Genomic DNA, 21,796 nt, shown 5'->3' with positions numbered 1-21,796 from the left:
TTCCCCCCCCCCCCCTTCACCCCCAAAACTAGGTCGACATATACAGAAAATAGTAATACCACTCCTTTGTTCTGTAGCAGCTAAAGTACATTGTTTTTTACGTAAGAAATTATTTATCAAAAAATGTAAATTATGATAACACGAAAAAGTTAGAAGTATAAGTTCACGTATTTCAAAATTGTATAATAATGCGTAATTAGATCGCGGGTGATTATGTATTTATGGATAATTTAAATGCGCAACAATGTACGAAATGTACGTGCTACGAGAAAATGTATTAGGTCGTCCGAAAAGTTTCTTTCGTTTTAGAAGGAAATAATGGATGCACAACATTTTCCGCTTTATATTATTTTATCGAATTACGTATGATCAATTTTGTTCTATCAAGATAAAGATCACAACGTTTGATAGATTAGGTTTCATGTTTGTACAAAGATGCATCGTTGTAAACGACGTGTCTGTGAAAGAAAGACACTTTCCGGACAATAGAAAACGCGCAAGCTAAAGAACGTTATGATATAAAGTTTTTCTAATTTCTCGTAAATTATATACCTTCCTTAGTTCATTAACACGTTTAACGCAAGCACGGTGAAATAGTATCTGATGGCGGTGCAGAAGCCACCGGTGACCAACGTCGCGTCGCCAGAATTAACTATTAAGTTACCGCGTATGAAATGTTTCCTCTGAAATGAAATATTAAATACACGTAGTTTCCTCGTGACGTTTGTATAATTCAACTCTCGTTTACTCTTGCAACTAATAATTTTAGATTATGTAATTCTGTAATTACTCTACATTGCTTCTAATCTATAAAAATAAAAAATTTGACGATTTACTTCCTTATCAATTCCGAAGATAGTGATTTTTATGAATCAATCGTTTGTACTCTTATCCAAATAGTGTTCAAATCCGACATACGATACTTTTGCTTCTTTTTATCTATTCGATTTCATTGAAACACGACGGTAATTAACAATCTTATAAAGCAACAATCTTGTTAAGAAAACATAAAAATGGAATTTTTCCAACAAGAAACATGGCAAATTGTCCATCGAAATTGTAATTGTTCGAACTTCGTCGTAAAGATCGAATCCTCGGGAGAGGCAACAAAAAATCGATTTCCCGTGAATTCCTTGGTTTTACCTATGGTATAAAGGGAAAAGCAATAAGCCAGTGGCTCGTAAAACGTTTTTTCCCTCGATAATGAGAACTGGGACTGGTGGTGGCAGCCGTGTAAGAAACGGAATCGTCGATATGAAACAGCAATTTCTCCGCCTTGAGGGGATGATTTGTGTTTATTTCCAAGTAGTCAAATTGAGAATGATCCATAACCGTAGTATTTGCTATCTGTTTCAATGAGTATTAAATAATTCAGTAAATATTATCGACAAAATATATCGCAGTACAGTAAAGCTTCCCTTATTTGAATACCCTAATTCTATTATCCGAACATAGTATTTCCCATTAACGGATACCTTTTTCCATCCAAGACTTTTCCATATACAATGTATTCTTTGCTTGATTCGATCGAGTAGCGAAATTATAATATTCTGATATTATAATATTGTAACAAATATAATTAAAATATAATATGGTATTCTATAACTATGGAAACAAAACACGACGTAATTAAAAAAGTCGAAAGCGGTGTAAGTGCGAGCGCCGCAAAAGACACAATTACAGACACGAAAACACAAAAAGAATAATATTAAAAATTATCCGAAGCACGTAGATTCCTGTGACGCTGGCGACAGTAGGAAAAAGCTCAATTATCTTGACGTAACGAAACAGTTTCATTGCGATAGAGACGATAATAACGTCGGATTTACACAAATGGGAACATCAAATTCTGATTTGACCCATGCAGTTACTTAGGTTGAAAGAATTAAGTAACTTAACAGTAAAGGAGATACGAAATCCGTAAATATTTAAAGGAATCATTAATCTCAATTTGTATTTGAAAAATGAAATTTAATATTAGAGAAATGATTGTTCCGGTACTTGAAAACTCCATTAACAGCTTGGTCTGCCTATTAATTCGGATAACGGAAGCCCTGCAGTATATTAAATTGCATCGTTCGCGGTGAAAATACCATTTATGGTATGAAATATGAAAATGTTAAATGAAAGTTTAACTCATTTTCAGCTCATACTGTTACTCTCGAAGCGGTTCACAGGCAAAACAGACGAGACACGTTCATCGCGTGACGCTTTTGCTTCCCTTGGGCCAACCACCGCATTAGACACTGTTTCCATAGACAGGATCGATTTCTATGCATCGATGCATAGATATTCAATTAGGCCTTTCCAAGGTCTTACAGATTCTATTAATTTACTTATTTTGAATTTCTTGTTTTTTCCTCGTGAATTCTTTAATCTTATCATAGACAAGCAATAAGCCTCAGTGGCAAAGAGTGGGAATATACAAGAAGCGACACTCCAGGCGATACCTTTGATGTTACTCGATGCTTTGTACCTTTAAATTGGTTGTACAGACAAGCCGGATATTTGAAATGACTAAACTCATCTCTTTACTTTATCTTAACCTCTAACGATTAACAATATACCTGTGTTATCACTGTCTTAGAGATAATGCTTTTTCCAGTATGTATTTATATCAACCTTATACAATGGAATAGTTAGGAAATAAGGAATATTATATAACGATAGTTTTTCAAACAATATATCGCAAATACATTGCAAAAGTGTATGTTGTAAATAAAATACAGAAATATTTATTACGAACAAACACGTCGTAAGTAAATTACAAACATACATACATTTGTTATTACATATATTTCTTATAAATATTGTCAAATCTAAACAATTTTACAACCATTGCCTCGGCATTGCCGATTAACAGATCTCGCTACGAGCAAATTATCGCGAGTGAAAATCCGTGCATTCTGTTTTACAAACATATGTAATACAAATCTATTAGGTTGTCCGGAAAGTGTCTTTCTTTTACAGATACGTGTTTTACAACAATGTATCTTTATACAAACATGAAACCTAATCTGTCGAACGTTGTGATCTTTAGTTTGATAGAACAAAATGGATCATACGTAATTCGATAAAATAATATAAAGCGGAAAATGTGCATCCATCATTTCCTTATAAAACGAAAGAAACTTTTCGGACGACCTAATATTCACAGCAAATGTTACAAATATCAATGTAGTACAATTACAAAATTCATCGTAATACAAAGTTTCCTATCTCTTTCAGTATAATATGCTTTACTATAATTTCAAAAGATAATAAATTCCAAAATGAATAAATAACTTTAACAAATAATCGTATGGGTACAGAGCCCTCGCTATTGCTCGGATCTATGGGCCCTCGAATTTCAGTACTCGGATGCTCACTCAATTCAGATCCGAGTGTTCGGATAAACATTTTTCTTCCAGGAATTCACTTAACAAGGTTCAGCTATATTAATAAATTTAACGTATAAGGAAAGCTTCATACGTACTGTTCATACGCGTTTGAGTAACCGCGAGGGAAAAATCAAATCCGAATAGTCGAGTACCGGGATTCGAATTCGGATACTCGGGTACTTAGGTTCGTATCCGGTTCTTGAACCGAAGTTCGTGTAATAATAGGTGGCCCAAGTACTCGGATATCCGGTCTAAATTGGTTGTACCGTTTCGCCTGCATCTAGAAGTGGTTCCTTTGTCAAAGTGTCGCCTCTTGCTGTTCCCCGCCCTTCGCCAGTCACTCGTAAAACGTCTTTTTTTCCCTCGATAATGAGAACTGGCACTCTGGCGGTGGTAGCCGCATAGGAAACGGAATCGTCGATGTGAAAGAGCAATTCCAACCCCGGGGAAACGACGATTCCCGTTCGTTTCGAAGTAGTCCGCTCGATCGACGAAATATCACGACTATTATAATTTCACCAACGATTCGAACGACGCAACGTTCTGAATATTAACGTAACCAACGTTCTCTCGCCGACGAAACATTGCCAATTTCACGTATGTACGTTCAATCGCGTGTATGCACGTTTGAAAATCGTTTTGTCGTTTGCTTGTCGGTCAGAGTACCATCGCGTATTTCTATTTTCTCCTATCGTTTTCGAACCGTGAGTCACGCGTTGCTCTATTACGCCAGCTGAATACGTATCGTTAATGGAACTGGCTTGTATCGTTTCAATGATAGAATGGTTTTTGGCTAAACGCCGATACATTTTACCGCCTGCGTGGCGGTAAGGGGTTGATAAATTACGAGGGTGGAGTCTATAGGTTAATTGACGTGGAAATTTACGATATGTTTGAACTTTCGTAGATTTATGAAGAACTTTCGATCCAGTTATTGGAAGATTTCTTTCTTGCTGCTATTTTTTCTTTTTTTTTTTGGTCCTTCAGGGTGAAATCATCCCCTAGAGATTAACGTCAGATTCTTTACTTATCTACGATATCACATAGAAATTGTTTGCTTCTTCGTTCTCTGTATAGTGGTATAACGAAATCGTTAGAATAATTGTGAATAATTTTATTTAATTTGAAAACTAAAGTGGATACCATATAAAAATTACCTATTCTTTTATATTCTGCAAGATTATACAACGAAATCGTGAGAATAGTTGGTTCTTTAAATAAGACAATGATCATTTTCTTTCCTTTTTCTATCGTATTCTTCGTCAAGTTTAATGGATCTTTAATCTTTATTTTTTAAATTTCATATTAAGACGAATATTTTGTTGAAATACTCGTGCGAACATTATTTGGGTATTTTTGTACGATTACAAGAGATATTTAATGGATCGATCATAGTTATGATCAGTTTTGCAGTTCTTTACGAATAATCACTCCATACAATGCAAAAGTTATATTGCCCGTTATCATCGCAATAGTAATTGCCCAAATGTTTTGATCGTTAACAATTAGACTGACACAGCTAATTAATGATATTCGTAATTAAATTCGTTTAACATTTTCCATTTATACATTTTGTCCATAATATAGAAAATTATTGTTGATCAATTTAACAAAGTAATTATTGTACCATTCAACGATTATATATAATTTTCAGCAATTTTCGAACACAATCTAGTTAGCAAATATTGCAAATATATAGAAAGATATTTGTTGTGAGCAATTAATACCGTGACAACATTATGAAATTAATTAAATTATCGGTTTAAAGTGAACCTCACTTGACTCGCCACAAGTTATTGGTTTCTTTCGAGCAACTTCGTTATCGGTGTCAGAAATAATTAACGCCTGAATTCGGCGTGAATTAATCGTTCGTTATTGGTTTTTCATACATTAACATAATTTCTTGTACGGTATTCTTGCAAAAAGAAGAAGAAACAACGAAGATGATCGTATTGATGAAAAATGTTCAAAATAATCATTTTATTGATTTTTAAGGCTGAAAGAATTTGTTATCGAATATGTGAAAAACCCAAGACACGAAATTTGAAAATTGAAATTTGAGATTCGGAAATATTAACGTTTTTTAACGTTAAAATTCTGAAAGTTGAAGGTTGAGACTTCACGTTTGAAGTTTGAAAGGTGCAACTTGAGATTTAAATCCTAAAGCTTGAAAGCATAAAAATTTCAGCTTCCGGACTCAAAATGAGAAACTTCAAATCTGAGAATTGGAAACGATAAGTGGAAATTTGAAAGTCTTTTCAGAGTTGCAGGTTCCATGTCGAAATTTGAAACTTGAAACGTGAAGCTTGAAAGTCGATAGACGTATGTTAAAAGGTTGAAATTTGATACTCGTGAAAGTTGCACATTGCAACTTGAAACTTGCAACGTGAATTTTGGAAGTTGAGAAGTGAATGTTAAAAGGTTGAAATTTGAAACTTCAGAGACCGTAAATTAAATATCTGCAAGTTGATGTGTGCATGTTCAAGTTTCAAACTTGAGATTTCGAATAAAATATGTTGCATTCTAAAGCTGATAGTTTAAGATATCATCAGAATTTCAAAACATCAAATTTCTTCACAAAATCTTCACTCTCGCGAATGTCTCAAATAATCTCCCTATAAATTCCAATGATCTTTATCGATACTTCGTTATTGATTTCTCCACTTGAAAGTTTCACGATAAAGAAAAATACATCGTTCCAAGAGGAATTTTATTATCAGTACAGTTCGCTACTTGGCCTGCAGCTATATTACTTGGTGTTTAACTCACTTTGATAAAGTCGATCGCCAGAGGATACATCCATAAAGCAAAAGAAGGTAAAGAGAAAAAGAAAAGGGAAGATGCTTTTTCAAGGGGAAGCAATCCATCGAAACTTTAAGGGCGTACTCGTAACAAGATTTCAAGTTGTAATTGTTGTCTTGATAACGTCTTAGATTTGCCAATCTTTGACTAAAGAAACTTTATACTTTCCCTATTTAATTTATCCCAAATTGGTGAAATATTATTTCTTCATTAGAATAAAAGAAGCAACAATAACAGAATGTTTAATTTTTTACTTATTTACTATTTAAATATAATTTGTTCATTGGGATAAGAAAACCAATGATGAAAACTTTACTTTTGCTATTTAAATCTCGCTAAGTTGTTGAAATGATTTGTTCACTAGGATATATGTAATAAAAAACCTATCTAGTATCATTTCTTCACAAAAATATTATATCATTCGTATAGGAAAGATCATTTGTTTATTAGGATAAGAATAATAAAAGGTCTATTGTTTTACCATGATAATTAATTTATTTATTAGCCAAATTATCCTACATTATAGTGAAATATACAATAATTTATTTCAGTAGAATAAAGGAACCAATAACAAGACGTCTATCTTTGCTATTTATATCTTCCTAAATTGATGAAATATAATTTGTCCATTGGAACGAGGGAACGAAGAATAACAAGAGCTCTACTTTCGCCATTTAAGTCATCCTAAATTGATGAAATGTCATTTGTTCATTAGAATAAGGGAACCAAGAGTAATAAGATAATAAAATAGAAGCAAATAACGAAATATAAGATTCTTCGTAATTGCTTTGCCTCGGCAAAATACGGCTGGTAAAATAGGATAAAATAACTCTGCCTTCTTTGAATTGATTAATAGAGGTTGCTACATACCTTCCTGAAAGCTAAACGAAAATAAGGTGCTTGTACTTCCAGTAATATCTCTGTCGTAGGCTTTCCTGCTTAATGAAAATACAGGAACGAGGAAAATGTCTTGTAATCTAACAATTTATTATGTTAATGGACTGGTTGAAATATTGAGATTGTTCCTTAAGTCCATCATTGTAAATAACCTGAGAGAAAGTTTCATTATTTAATATTTTTTCAAATTTGTTTTTATTTAAACACCAAACGGAGGGATATTCGAACACAATCGAACGAATCTATTTAAATTTTTCTCAAAGTTAAACATTTTTTTTTAACGATGTACACAGTGATCAAATTGAGAACGATCTATACCACACGGCGTAAGAATTTGTCATCCGCTTCAATAAATGTCAAATATTTTAGTAAATGTTGTATCGACTAATTTATTTATTTTCACTTATTTCTCCTTCGTCATTTGATATTTTACTGGAAAACACCAACTTTCTTACCTAAACGAAACAACAAGAAAGAAACAATGCGGATTTTCAAAGACTTCGTTCATCCATTCTCTTGTACTTCCTTTCCGTACATTTTTTCGTTCTAACGAGAACTATTGACCCATATCTCAGGTTCTTGTGATCTTCTTCCTCCTTACCTCGTTGCTAGCTCGAGCGATAATTAGAAAACTTCGTCACGTTAATTTTGATATTTACACAATTTCGTTAGAGAAATTAAAATTTTGTTTGTCTGAAACGGGTATCACAGAATAAACGTGAAACGAAATACCAACGATTTTGAGATGAATTTATTGAAAGTAGGAAAGAACAATTATTTGTTTATTTTTTTAGGAAGCAAAATTTGATGAGTATACGATAGTTACATAATTGTAAGTCATAACTTTAAATTATGTTTTTCCCACTTAGAAATGTTTTCGTAATTTATAAACATAAATGACGTTTATTTTTCTTAATAATAAAATAATTCGAAACTTACAATGGGGAATTTAAAAGCCGAGGATCTCGTAGATGAGAAGCCCAGATACCAAGCTGAAATATCAAAGTTAAAATATCTTTTCAATTTTCAACGTTCGGCTCGTCGAACTTTCGCATCACAAATTTCTATCTGTAAGCTTGAAATTCCAAATTCGAAGTTTGAAATATCGCGAAACTTTGAACTTCAGAACTTTTAATCCGAAATTTCAACTTTAAGATTTCGATAAATTGAAGTTCCGACAAGTAAGCAATGGGCTGACTTACACATCACTTTGATACTCAGCCGTAGCCAGAATCCAGATACGTGTCAGCATCCCTAAGGAGGCTAAGCAGAGCTTACAGTGAAGAAATAAATAAACATAGAAACAAAGGAAGAAAAATCTGAGGTAAAACACAGAATCCATCCGCATAGAAATATTTTGTTCGTTGGAAATATTTTTCGCAATTTCGAAAATTTATATCTTTTTCTTATCTTTGTCCTCGAAACGTTAAACTTATTAACCAGAGGATATTAAACAAATCTATAAATTTATTTAAATAAAGAGTCCGCTTTTTATTAGCTTTTTATACGGAAATTAAAATTTTTATTTTTCTCGAAGAATTCGTGATAACATTTTACGATGTTACAACAATGGACTGTTCTCCTTTTTGCTAAAGCATTTCGTGTACGTGTAATAAATGAGTGTAGGTGTCGTGGATCAATGAATGGTTTCAGGATGGCCTGCAGCGACGAATTTCCTCGGCACTGCATCAACTTTCTTTTTGTATTTTTCTTTGCAACTTTAACGTATCTTGTTATCTGTCGAGAGAGGACACACCTCAGGCAATAAAATTGAAAGAGCGAAAAGGAAAAATAGCGTTTCTTTATAAAATCTCACGAGTTTAATTTTACTTCTTGTAACATCTGTAGTACAATAGTTTCTTAAATGAAATAGAATTTTTTAACCAGAACAATTAGAGTTTTATCCTCTTTTGAGTGTAATATTTGCAACAAAATTTAAAATAACTCCAATACAATTTTCAGTATAAATTGAAATTCAAAATACAAGATTTTGGAGGATGAAGAAATTCATTCATCCTTTAATATCCATACAATGAAACTTTTCAATCTTGTATTGATGTTACTTTTGTAATGATTTTCTCCTTTAAGATAAAAGGATAATAATTTCATTAAAAGTGCAATTGTTTGTAAATGGGCCGAATAATATACATATAACAAAGCTTCCCGATTTCTTCTTAATATTATTTTTTAACGATTCTATTCCTTAGAACAACTTCATGCAATTTCATATAGAATTTCCATAAAAAATTGCAGGGTACAAATAAAAATTCCAGTTCCAAATACAAGTTCAAATAAAATATCATTTATTCATCGTGAAGTATACAATCGAGTTCCCTGAATGTTCTTTGAATCTATTTTAATAATATTATTTTGATAATTCTTACAACGTGTCTGATATTAAAAATTGTCTTTGTCGTCACAAGACTCAAACGTATCGGGCGTCGCCTGAGATCGTTTCAAAATCGGTTTCGCAATGGAAAATCTAGATGGAGGATATGTTCTGTGCAAAGAGCTGGTCTTTATCTTATTTTGGGGAATGAACAGATCAGGGCATGGTCTTTGTAAAATTATACGGCTTCTAGAAACGGTGCCTTTAGCTCGGTTCGTTTCGAAACCACGAATAAACGTGATGAGATCGTCGGTAGAACGACGCAAATGATTTTAATACGATAACGTATTAAATGTTCGTTTATGAAAGAGCATTATTGCATTTTATCCCATAGCGGTGACAAGGGAGAAGGAGGGAGTATTGCAATCGCAATACTGATATCATTGGTTGTTATTTCAAATATAACGAAAGAGGGATGAGATTAAACGAAATTAAAATTCAGAGTAGAAGATGGAAGCTAGGCATTTTGCAGTTTTTAATTTCGACCTTTCAATTTCTGGATTCTTAGTTTGCAGCTTACATTTGATACGCCAAGTTCTAAATTTTAAATTCCACGTTCGCTAACTCGTGGATTCCAAATTCCAGACTTTTTAATTTGAAGTTTCAAGTTCTTAAATCCTGGTCTCTAAATTTTTGTAGAAATTTCGAATTTTCCGGTGTCGAATTCTTTGAGCTACTTGCGAGCTGTGGATTCTAAAATTCAAAATTCAAAATTTCGAGTTTTCTATTTTCTTAGTCCTATAGCGTGCCCAACGGATCGAGACAGTAAACGTAAACAAAACGTGATTGCTGCAGCTGCGGTTATTGGCTACGACAGGCTGTCACAGAGTGACAGAATGTCACTAGTCGGCAGTCAATAGTTGCAGCCGCGGTAATCACGCTTTGTTTACGTTTATTGCCTCGACTCGTCGGACAGACAATAAATTAGAAATTTCACGCCTTGAATTGCAAATTGCAAATTTCCAATTTCCAGTCTTTAATTCTAAATTGCAAATTTCCAATCTCTGATATGTAGCTTTCTACATCCCATTTCACGTGCCATGTACCAAATTTCAAGGAGCTCACCTTCTGTTGTTAATTGCTGAACTTCAAATAGCAATATAAATATTTCAATTTTCAATTCAAAATTCCCATTTCCACCTTGCAATCTTCGAACTAAATACGAAATTTCCGTGCTTTTATTTTTCCATATTTTACATAAATATATCGTTTTCATCTTTATCCTCGTTAATACAGGATCAGATAAACCTATGATGAATGGCGGATCAGAATCGAACAGGAACGTCAAATGGAATTTATGTGTTTGTTCTGTTGTAGCTGAACACGGAATGGGCACAAGTTGAAGTTATAAATCTGATCAATGATGGCAGCGGTCTTGGATTCGGAATCGTCGGTGGACGAAGCACCGGTGTTGTCGTTAAAACGATCCTTCCTGGAGGTGTCGCCGATCGGGTAAGTTTATTGCAAACATTTTCTCTTATTCAAACAATTATTAAAGATTTCACAGTCCTTCAAAATCGTTCAATTTTATACACCAAATCTCAATGGATATTCTGGAATTGTATACGTACTTAGATTTTATAAAATACTTTTCACCGATGATTTTATTTTATCTTATCTTATTTCATTTTCTATAACATTGACACGATCCTTTTGTGATAATTAAATCCTGTTGAAAGCACGAAGCCATTCTAAATTTTTAAGGTCTTTTCAACTTCTTTACTTACAAGAATTAACGAATAGAAATGAAGGAAAAACAGTACAGAAGATAGATTTTAATTAATCATTTGTTTCGAAGATAAACTTAGAACTTATTCAATTCACAATTTATTTAGCTTAAGATTTAAAGAGATTTTTCTTTTAACTTTCTTTAAGTAACTCCAGATTGGGCGAAAAGAATGTATAATTTTTCATTCGTTAAATGATTTGAAGTTTTTCCATTTGACAGTACATTCATAAATAGCGATTCATAGACTCCGTAACATTCGATTGCCCTATATTCTTCCTCTAGCAGCCTCAACCACATTTTATCATCAATAAAATTGCAAATCGAATCAGGCTGTGGTTACCGTGGATGCGTATTCGAACGAATTGACGTTCTGATGAACTTCATACATCCAGGTAATCAAATATGTATATAGACTTTTTTATGAGTGTATGCACTTCGATCTATAGGCGTTTCCTAGGCGAAAATTTACCAATATGATTTTTTATGTCGATAAAAGTGTTAAAAATCGAAACGAACTTTCCGAGCAGCATTTAGGAGTGTAATATTCTATTGAAAATCAACGAGCATATTTACAGATACCTTTAACAACGTTTTTTAGCGTGACATGCCTGAAAACAATTTCCTCGATGGAGAGATACTAAGCAAAATTTATTATTCTAATTCCTTAAAAATCGGAACAAACTTTCCGAGCAGCATTTAACGAGTGTAATTCTATTTAATTTTCTATTAAAAAACAACGAACATGTTTACAGATATCTCCAGCAACGTTTTTTAGCGTGACATGCTTGGAAACAATTTCCTCGATGGAGAGATACTAAGCAAAATTTATTATGTTAACAAATTCATTAAAAATCGGAACTTTCCGAGCAATAAATATTATACCAATATATCGATAGCGGCTTCGTATTACTCAAGCAAGTAACGTAAAAACACTTTGATAACATGTCGTTTATAGCATCCATTGCTTTTTTTTACTGTTTTAATTAACAATAGCTAACATTTTTATAAGATACCGCATGAAGTATGCGAGACGCGAATTCACGTCTGCAGTCCGCAAAGTGTTAAAATTCACGCTTTTTGAGTCATGCCATTATTAGCGACAAGCAACGACGTATCCACTGTAATCACAGCCATAATCAGAACTTCTATGCGAAAACCAGAAGTCCTGCAACATAAAGACAGGCGATCAAAAATCTGAAAAAAGAGAGGAAACAGTAGAAAATAAACGAGGCAAGAACATTTAACTATGATCGATTCCCGAATTAAAAACGGTCTGTTCGCGGTACGATTTGTAGGATAATCGGCTGCAGAGCGGGGACCATATATTGCAAATCGGCGATGTCAATCTGCGGGGAATGGGAAGTGAACAGGTTGCGGCAGTTCTGCGACAATCCGGCACACATGTGCGCCTCGTTGTCGCGAGACCTGTCGAACCAACGTCACCGGATTACCAGGTATTGTATCCAAATTTTCCATTTTTTGTCTGTTTCTTTTCCTTTATTTTTTTTTCAATGAGCATATTCCGAATGTTTAAAAATTCGAACGTTTAAGAAATTGCGCGTTCGAAGGTTGAAGGATTGGAATGTTTGAGAATTTTTGAGATTCGAAGCTTCGAAAATTTAAATAGTTGAGAATTGAAGAAGTCGATGGTCTTGAATATTTGACAATTAGCAAAATAGAAAATAGAAAAGTATTTTGAAAATTTGGATTTTTCAAGGTTTGGGAATTCGAAAATATAGGAATTGTAAAGTTGAACATTTGGAAATTGCACGGTTTAAAAATTTAAAGACTTGGAGACTGGAAAGTTTGAATATCACGAAACTTGAAAACGTGAAAGTTATAGAATCTTATAGAACTTTAAGATTCGATGGGTTAGAAATTATCAATTTTGAAGTTTGAAGATTTAAAAATTTGATAAGAATTAAAAGTTTCCGATTGAAATCAATAGCGCGTCTATTTTTCTTCGTTATTTTATTACAAGTGGAAATATTTACATTATTTTCTACTTCTTTTTCTTATTATTTCACTCGGTCCTTGGATTTTATAGCATTAGCTTGGAAAGTCTAATGAAATGGCTTGATCGAGATTTTCCTTAATTAAATGGCAGCGGGGCGTTTTCATTAAATCATCTGATCGGACTGTTTGCACAGTAAATACTGCCATAATTGATCGTCTTGTAGTACTGGAAAGAATTATTAAATAAAAAGCACTTAAGTCGTTCGACTTTTCTCGCTTTCGCAGCAGTTACATCTCGTATTTGCTTTTTACAATGGAACGTACTTACGATATTACTAAAATAAATTTACTTCACGATAAAGGATTTCGATTGTTCAGGCTTTAACATGTAATTGAAAACTCCTTTATTATTTTAATATATTAATCCAAGAAACTTAACAAAAAATTGATGTAATGTATAAATATAAAGGAAACACGTTCGATTTTTATAAAAATGATACCAATTTTTTAATAATCTTTTCTATAAATATTGGAAATTTGAATAAGATATACTGTAATCAATTCGTACTTCTTTTAATTCTTATATTCTCATACGAGACTCTGGGAAGCCAAACTGATTAATTCCACTTTTTTATACGATCATCAATTTCATATTATTCAGACACAATTAATATTTGAAGAAATTGAAGAACTCAAAAAAGAAATCATAAGTTTACTTATCACGAAGCATGAATAATTGCAAATTCTGAGGTAAATTAAAAAAATTAGTACTTGTAACTGTTAACAAAATAGTAATTGTCATTTTTCTATGCAACCCAATTTATGGAGTTAATCAGCATGGTCTCTGAGAGTCTCAGGGTATCAGCGCGTCTTCAGACCCTTGATGCAGCTGGTTGCAATGCCGGTGAAACGCCGGGAAACAATTTCTCGAGAACACGACTTCGACCCAAAGACCTGAAGCAAATGTCTGCTAAATAAAGTTGAAATTTTATCGAAGCCATATAATCATTAAGACAAGCAATATTTTAATGTTCTCAACGTAGCAACGCTATAATGAGAAATATTTTGAAAATTAAGAAGGGGATGAAGACACATGTTCAACTTCAAAATTAAATATAAAGACAATTTTGCTAATAAGAGACTGACCTATGCAATATACAAAATCCTAAAACCTGTAAACAGCATTGTTTTACTTGTACAAAGATGAAAAAGAAAAGAAAAGGAAAGATATAAAGTGTGACCTATCGTGTGCTCCCCCTGTAGTCTTTAAATATCATGTCACGTGCAATATAGCAGAAATAAACATGAAATAAAATGAAGGAATTGTATATCATCGTTGGTCCGAAATTCGAGCCAGAAATTCCAAAGGAACGGCACGTTTCAGGCACTCGGCAGCCACGCTCCGATCGTACCAACGAAGATTCTGGGTGACCCGGACGAGTTGGACCGCCACCTGGTGCACAGCGTGCCGGAGACATACAACATACGCCACGTGCAGCCCGACAACGCATACGACAACGGCTACATATTCTCTCAAGAATCCGACGTCGAGATGCATGTGAGTCGGCAAAACCTTATGACATTTCATCGTTCCTACCCTTTCATCCTTTCATTTCGTCAACACGTTCCTTCTGCCAACTGTACCGTTTTCTGCATGAAACCTTTCATCTTGAATTATCAACGTTTTGAATGTGCTGGGAAGAGCATTTAGACGAAACGAGCGGATGATCCTTCTTGTCTCTCTGTGGTAAAATTAAAATGTAAACGAGCATCCTTTCGCTGAATCGGGAATCGAATATGCAAATGTACTAAAAATACATTTGTAATTATAACTTTTTTGCCAGACTTTTTTTATAATTATCGTTTCTTTATTAGATATCATTAGAATTTCTTCAAAAGATCAGGAATGATACAGTGTTGTTACCGTTTGGTACGTACAGGTGGAAGGTTCCATAACGGGAAAGTTTCATGGAAACATCCTGACACTCAATAACGCAATATCGTTCGTGCGTCACTATGGATGAAGTACCTGGAAATTTGTAATAATTCTCGTTTATTATATCGTTAGACATAATGTTCTTTAAGTCCACTTGTAAGTTTACTTCGCGATTTAAAACATAATTTTTCAATATCTACCTTATCCACGTTTCGAGAATAGTCACAACTTTTTTTAAACTGAAAATAAGAAAATTGACCGAATTGTAGGCTATTCAATTCGGTCTCTTCAAAGCATATGCCCTATTGACTCGTTTCTTGGAAAACTTTGTTTCTTGAATATTAATCGTGTACTTACCTAAATTCAGAGATTGTTGAGGTTGACTGATAAATTTGTAATAGGAAAATATACTGAAATAAGTATAGGTATAAGTATAAGTACAGGTATAGTGTATGCTGATCCAGGTCCTCACTCTTTCAGTATTATTTATTTATAACAATTCATATATTTATAGCAAAGGACATTACCAAAAAGTTAACCATGGTGTGTAGCTCTAGCTGAAGGCTACAAGAAACAACAATAGAGATCTACTTGTAGTTCTTTTGTTTCTAGACCTTGTAATCTCAAACAAAATTTACATTCAAGTGCACAATAATATGGACCTCTCCTTATTTTGAATTTTATTCGCTAAATTCAATTCTCATCGTAACAATGGTCTCTAGATCACGTATACACAAAAAAGAAAGGTGTAGAGCTCTTCTTGAGGTAATTACTTCAACAGAAACGAATACAAAGCGAAAGTGATCACTTTGGTCTTCTAAGAGACTCATACATGAATGGAGAATTGTTCAAAACAGAACTTGCGTAGTGAAATTTGGAAATTAATAAGAAATCGAATTAATCAATTTGCCTCTTGAGACAGACTCATACATAAATGTGAAATATCTTCTAAAATTTCTTGCTTCGTCTAAATCGCTGCAACGCTAAAAAAATCCCCTGGCATTGTATTTTGTGCGTCATAATCGACTTCTCATTTGCTGAATCTTCCAAGAATACGCAATATCATTCGACGTTATTGTGTCGGTGCTATTATCTGGAAAAGGACGATTGTTCAATAGGCAAGACCAGGTCTCATCGTGGACGTAGTACGCAACCCATTGCCAATTGGAGCGATGCCAGTGATACCACCGGTTCCGGTGCAGATCCCGGAACTTCCGGTCCTCACCATGGACACCATCGATGTTAACTCACTGCCAGAAATGGAACGGTTCACCGTCGAGCTTAAGAAGGACATTTACGGCCTCGGGATCACCATCGCTGGATACGTTTGCGAGAAAGGTAATCCCTCGCGCGCCACAAAGAGTTATGGCCCTTGGTTGTTTCGTGTGAATTATTTGTAACGCGTGGAGAACTAGAAGCTTCCAGAGAAATGTGCTTTGATGATCCTTGGAATTTTAGCGACTGGCTGAAAAATTGGATACTCGTCGAGTTACGTTTATAGCCCGTACTTGTATATTATTTCGCGTCTTTGAATTTTAAACGTTCGAAAGCTCGAAAACTTGCAAATTTGGGAGTTTCGAAGTTTAAAGGGTCGAAAGTTTTAGAGGTTCGCAAGTTTGATGGTTTCGAAATTTTGGGGGATCGCAAGGTCTCTCGAAGCTTAGAAATTTGACGAGGTCTACAAACTCGGGAATTTCGGGTTTCGAAGGTTCTTTTGTAGTTCGGAAATTTAAGAATCGCGTAACTCTTTGAATATTTGGAAAATTTCAAGTTTAGAAGTTGGAGAATTTCGAGGTTTAAGCATCCGGTCAAAGGTTGAGAAAGCTGAGGTTTTCAAGTACGAAGGTTTGTGAGTTTGAAGTTTTAGAAGTTTCGAACATTCGGAGGTTTCGACGTTTGTATATTTGAAAATTTATAAATACAGAAAAATTCAAAATACGGTATTCCGTACCATAGTTAGAATATAATATTTCTTTTGCTACATAGTAACCACTTTTATCTCGTTTCGATTACAGAGGAGCTGTCTGGCATCTTCGTGAAGAGCATCAGCGAGGGCAGTGCGGCAGACTTGAGCAACAAGATCCAAATAAACGATAGAATAGTAGAGGTGGACGGCCATTCTTTACAGGGTTATTCAAATCATGAGGCCGTCGAGGTGCTACGGCGCACTGGACAAACGGTAGTTCTATGTCTGGAGAGATATCTACGTGGACCAAAGTACGACCAGCTTCAGCAAGCAATCGCGGCCAGTGAACTGAGACTACCTCAACCGAGCTCTCCATCAATCACCAGTTTGCCAAGCTTCCCGATTAGCGCGGTAAATTCTCTTCCTTCGAGTGTTTTATTCAAATTCATATCTGATAAACGGGCTTCTGAAAAATATGGAATATTATCATTACAACTTTAGCGGCACATGAGTCGATGAGGCAAATCGATGTTTTGTCTTGAGACATTGACACCGCCTTGACATACCAAACGTATCGACAAACAAACTCCGGACAAAACAATGCCGCCGCTACGTGCAGCCGTCAATCGAAGTTGAATTTAAGCTTTCCGTCTTAAACTTCCCCGATCAGTATAAATAACCGAACACGATCGTTAAGACAGTCAGTAGCAGTCAGCTTCTTATATCAGCGATCAGTACGCATTCATTAGCAAATCAGTTATCAGTTACTATCGAGTGATCTACGGTTGACTCTATATTTTGTATTATATATTTACAAATACATTTTACTACACGAAATATCCACTCGTCCCATCACTATAAACGTCAATATGTTCAATCGTACAATCGTCCTCTATACAATCATTAAATAATTGAATTATCATTGAATTATCATATCATCATAAAAGATATTTTCTACCTTTTATTTAAATTAACACGTTCGAGATCAGTGACTTGGAACAAAATTCTTCCGAATTTTTTGAAAACTGTTTTGGCATTTTTTAGGCAATTTTTATTTGAAAATGCGTTATGTTGTACACGGTATGTCATCGGATACCCGTAATGATTTTGATGTTTTATACAATTCGTGTGAAATAGCGTTTTAGTTAAAATCTCAAAAAGATAAACACGCAAAAGGTAATGATATTTATTTCAGGAATGAGAAAATTATATAACACGTATATAATAGGTATAAGCGTTATTTATTTGTTTAATTGTGCGAGACATGTTTATTGCAGTCGGTCATTGCGAAATGCATAGCATGCGTAGCATGTACGCTGTGCCATCGGTCTGGAATGTGTTAAGTATATTTTTATACAGGTGTTGTTCGATTCAAACAAATTGAACCAATTATTCATACAATTATTTATGATCAATATAATACGATGTAAAATCAGGACTCACGTATAATCTGAGTATTATTCATATAACGTAGTATCTTGAATTATAAAATAACACAATCTGCGTTTAAGTGAAGCGACGAATATATTTCGAAAAGTTGGAAATTAATTATTGTAAATATTCAAAATTCACATGGTATTTAGAAATTAATTTCTAATTTAATTAACCTAGATGAAATAGAAGGTATCTATTAGTAATTGCAGCAACAGTAAAATAAGAAGTAGGAACAGACAGTTCAACAATATTAATAGTGAGAAAGAAAAAAAAATTGTTTAATCTCGTTTGCGAGGATAAAACTATAAAAATATATAAAGTTTTAATGTTTAATATTTATACAACTTTAACAAGGTAGAACTTATTTCTTTCACAGAAACTAACTTTACAAAATGGTATGTTAATATATGAAACACATTTTGTTTGCAGGATGGAGAAACTACTACTGAGATAGAACCGGAAGGAGAATCGCACACGACTGTTGACAGCGCAGTTCTACAAGAGGGTGAACGCGAGAGATCCTCGGAGGAATTAGATGACGCGGCAAATGTGGAAGCTCTGTTGAGCGACCCATCCAGCGAGCTTACACCTCAAATTCGAGCCGCCATTAAGGCGAAATGGCAGAAGATCGTAGGCCCAGACACGGAAATTGTGGTATGTACCTTGCTACACTAATACCTTCTTACTCTGAATAATGTAATATATCCTTCATGTTTTAGGATTGGTGAGAATTTAATTATCAGAATTCTTGCATTTGATGCTACTTAAAATGTTGGATTATCCTTATGTAAATGCTATTGTTTGCAAGAAAGTATAGTAGAAAATATCTAAAAGGGTTTCGTCAAGTGGTGAATTAGAGATTCATTTTTAAAGAAAGATTCGATAGATTGAGAAAGCAATTTAATTAACCGAAGACTTGGAAATTACATTTTAAAGACTCTAACAATTTAGAAAGCTACGTGGCTAATTGGAAATTTAAAAATTATTTTTTAAAAACTACAAATCTTCCAAACATAATTATTCGCGTTTAATGTTTAAAAATCTTCTTTATTTCTTATAACATCTATATACGAGTGTGTATATAAATTTTTCATCAACGAAAGATTAAAGAAGAAAATTTTCCTGTCTATTACCGATAGGTAGCGCAATTGAAGAAATTTGCGGAAGGTAGTGGCCTTGGTATAAGCTTGGAGGGAACGGTGGATGTGGAGAATGGACAGGAAGTTAGACCGCATCATTACATAAGATCGATTCTCCCGGAAGGACCCGTAGGACAAAACGGAACGCTGCGTTCAGGGGATGAATTGCTGGAGGTAAAGCAATAGTTTGGTTACAGAGTTCAAGAAGCTCTCCTCCCTCTTAAATCCAATTACCATAAAGGATTAATACCTCTGGCGAAATGTGTGTGGTTTAGCAACTTGTAGTTTGTCGTCGGTTTACTTTATCAATTTATTAATAATGAATATAATTTCATTATTCTTATTACACCCTTTAACCAAATTAGAATCAATTGTCTCTATATTAAGAAGTACAGAATAATAAATTATACTGTATTTTTTAATATTTTGCATTTAAATATTATAGAAGAAAATTGTGGTTCCTTTTATTTTTAGAGAAGAGTGATTTTTAAGTTCAATATACTGTCGAGTAATCCTGTAATACCCAAATTCTTTTTTTATTGGGTTTTGGGACAATACAGAAATATAATACTCTTTTTAACGTTGTAAAATTGTTTATCGCTTTTATCTTGGTTTCTTGCATAGATAACAAATATTTTTATTTTCTTACAAATTTCTAAAGCATTGATTGTTGATTATTTTCTGCAACCATGTTAGTTTAACAATTAATAATCTAAAACTGCAAATAAGTTTTAATAGTATTTTATTGTGAAATAAAATTCCTGCATTCGATATTAGTAGCCAGCAGAATTTGTATGAAAATAAATAATTTTTGATAGATATTACGTTTTGTGCCATTAGTTATGTTCAGTTACGTTTTGTACGTATAATATTAATTTCGTATATTTGCTGATGCTCGAGAAATGCACCAGTAAACACAGAATGGACACAGCTTTCTAAGCTGAGAAGCTTGGTATGGGCACAGCGTCCTAGATAATCAGCCATCTAAGCGCTAACCGTGGCTAATGCTGTTTAACTTTGACGATTAGGCGAGAATCATTGCTTTCTGTGGAAAAAAACCGTGAACCGAATAGCCAGTGCATTCGCTACTAAATTTGTATGTAAAATTGTGACATACATTAAAATTTAATTGAAACTTGGCGAATAGGAACATTCGAAATTAGAATAAGCACATTAGAAATACTACGTGTGTTCTATACATATTTACGTCATTGAAATTTTCCATAAATATACAAAAATCATTAATCTAACCATCAGCGTTTGTAAAATTCCAAAAATGACGAAGATACATTAAATATTCGGATAAATAAGTTATCAAATATTCAAAGATTAGCTGTCATCAGATATTTATAATATAATATAATAACTCAATATGTGCGCATATTAATCTAAAAGCAACATTATTTGCGTTATTATTACATTATTGTAAAAAAATCATTAATCTGTAGAAACAACATTAATTAATTTCAAAGTAGCTGTCACATATAATTTCAATTAAAAGACGCTTCGCGAATTATAACACCCAGTGTAAATCACCTTTCATACCAACCCTTCCCTAATCTCCCCATTGAATCAATTAATAACGAATTCATAAATAAAGCTGATCCATTAATATTCAACGATTTTACTGCCAACAGGTGAACGGATATCGATTGCTCGGCATTAATCATATGGAAGTAGTTAGCGTGTTAAAAGAATTACCCATACACGTTCGCATGGTCTGTGGAAGAAACATCGCTTCGCAGGATCCTCTTTGCCCTATCGACACTGCTCAACATCAAGCTGCGTTCCAAACCAGAGTAAGAAATTGAACATTTTCTAATAAATAATAATGCAGTTCGAGTACGTAATATCGGTATTTCGAGCGTAACCAGGTGAAACGTGTTTTATAGAGCATCCTTGGCGGATCTCTGCAGAATTTATTGCCAACAATGGACCGTTTGGTGAAGGCCAAGTCTGACGGCTCGTTAGCGTCGACGACGACCACGGCTACGGTGACCGACGCAAGCTTGAATAAAATGAAGTCGCGATCTTTGGAACCGTTGACTGGTCTGGCGATGTGGAGCTCCGAACCGCAGATCATCGAACTGGTAAAGGGAGAACGGGGCCTTGGGTTCTCCATTTTGGATTATCAGGTATAAAAACGTTTCGTTGGTTTACCTATGTTTTATTAATTATTTATGTTTTACCGATATTAGTTGTAATTGATTAATGGCGGACGTTTTATG

The 21,796-nt window shown here is 33.9% G+C and overlaps 1 protein-coding gene across 3 annotated transcripts in view; it reads left to right on the top strand.

Moving 5' to 3' along the window:
- Positions 1-21,796, top strand: part of LOC100743377 — a 173,743-nt gene that overhangs the window by 87,614 nt on the left and 64,333 nt on the right. For all 3 annotated transcript variants that reach the window (XM_012384591.3, XM_033320305.1, XM_033320306.1), the window contains 9 exons: positions 10,786-10,920; positions 12,493-12,651; positions 14,538-14,711; positions 16,208-16,427; positions 17,105-17,406; positions 18,859-19,083; positions 19,569-19,742; positions 21,206-21,367; positions 21,461-21,703. In XM_012384591.3, the coding sequence (XP_012240014.1) occupies positions 10,786-10,920; positions 12,493-12,651; positions 14,538-14,711; positions 16,208-16,427; positions 17,105-17,406; positions 18,859-19,083; positions 19,569-19,742; positions 21,206-21,367; positions 21,461-21,703 (1,794 nt within the window). The remainder of the gene's footprint in view (positions 1-10,785; positions 10,921-12,492; positions 12,652-14,537; positions 14,712-16,207; positions 16,428-17,104; positions 17,407-18,858; positions 19,084-19,568; positions 19,743-21,205; positions 21,368-21,460; positions 21,704-21,796) is intronic.

Source organism: Bombus impatiens, unplaced genomic scaffold, assembly GCF_000188095.3.
Source record: "Bombus impatiens unplaced genomic scaffold, BIMP_2.2 scf_0264, whole genome shotgun sequence".
Lineage (NCBI taxonomy): Eukaryota > Metazoa > Arthropoda > Insecta > Hymenoptera > Apidae > Bombus > Bombus impatiens.
The sequence above is the reverse complement of the archived record's forward strand: the minus strand, read 5'-3'. Positions and strand labels throughout refer to the sequence as shown.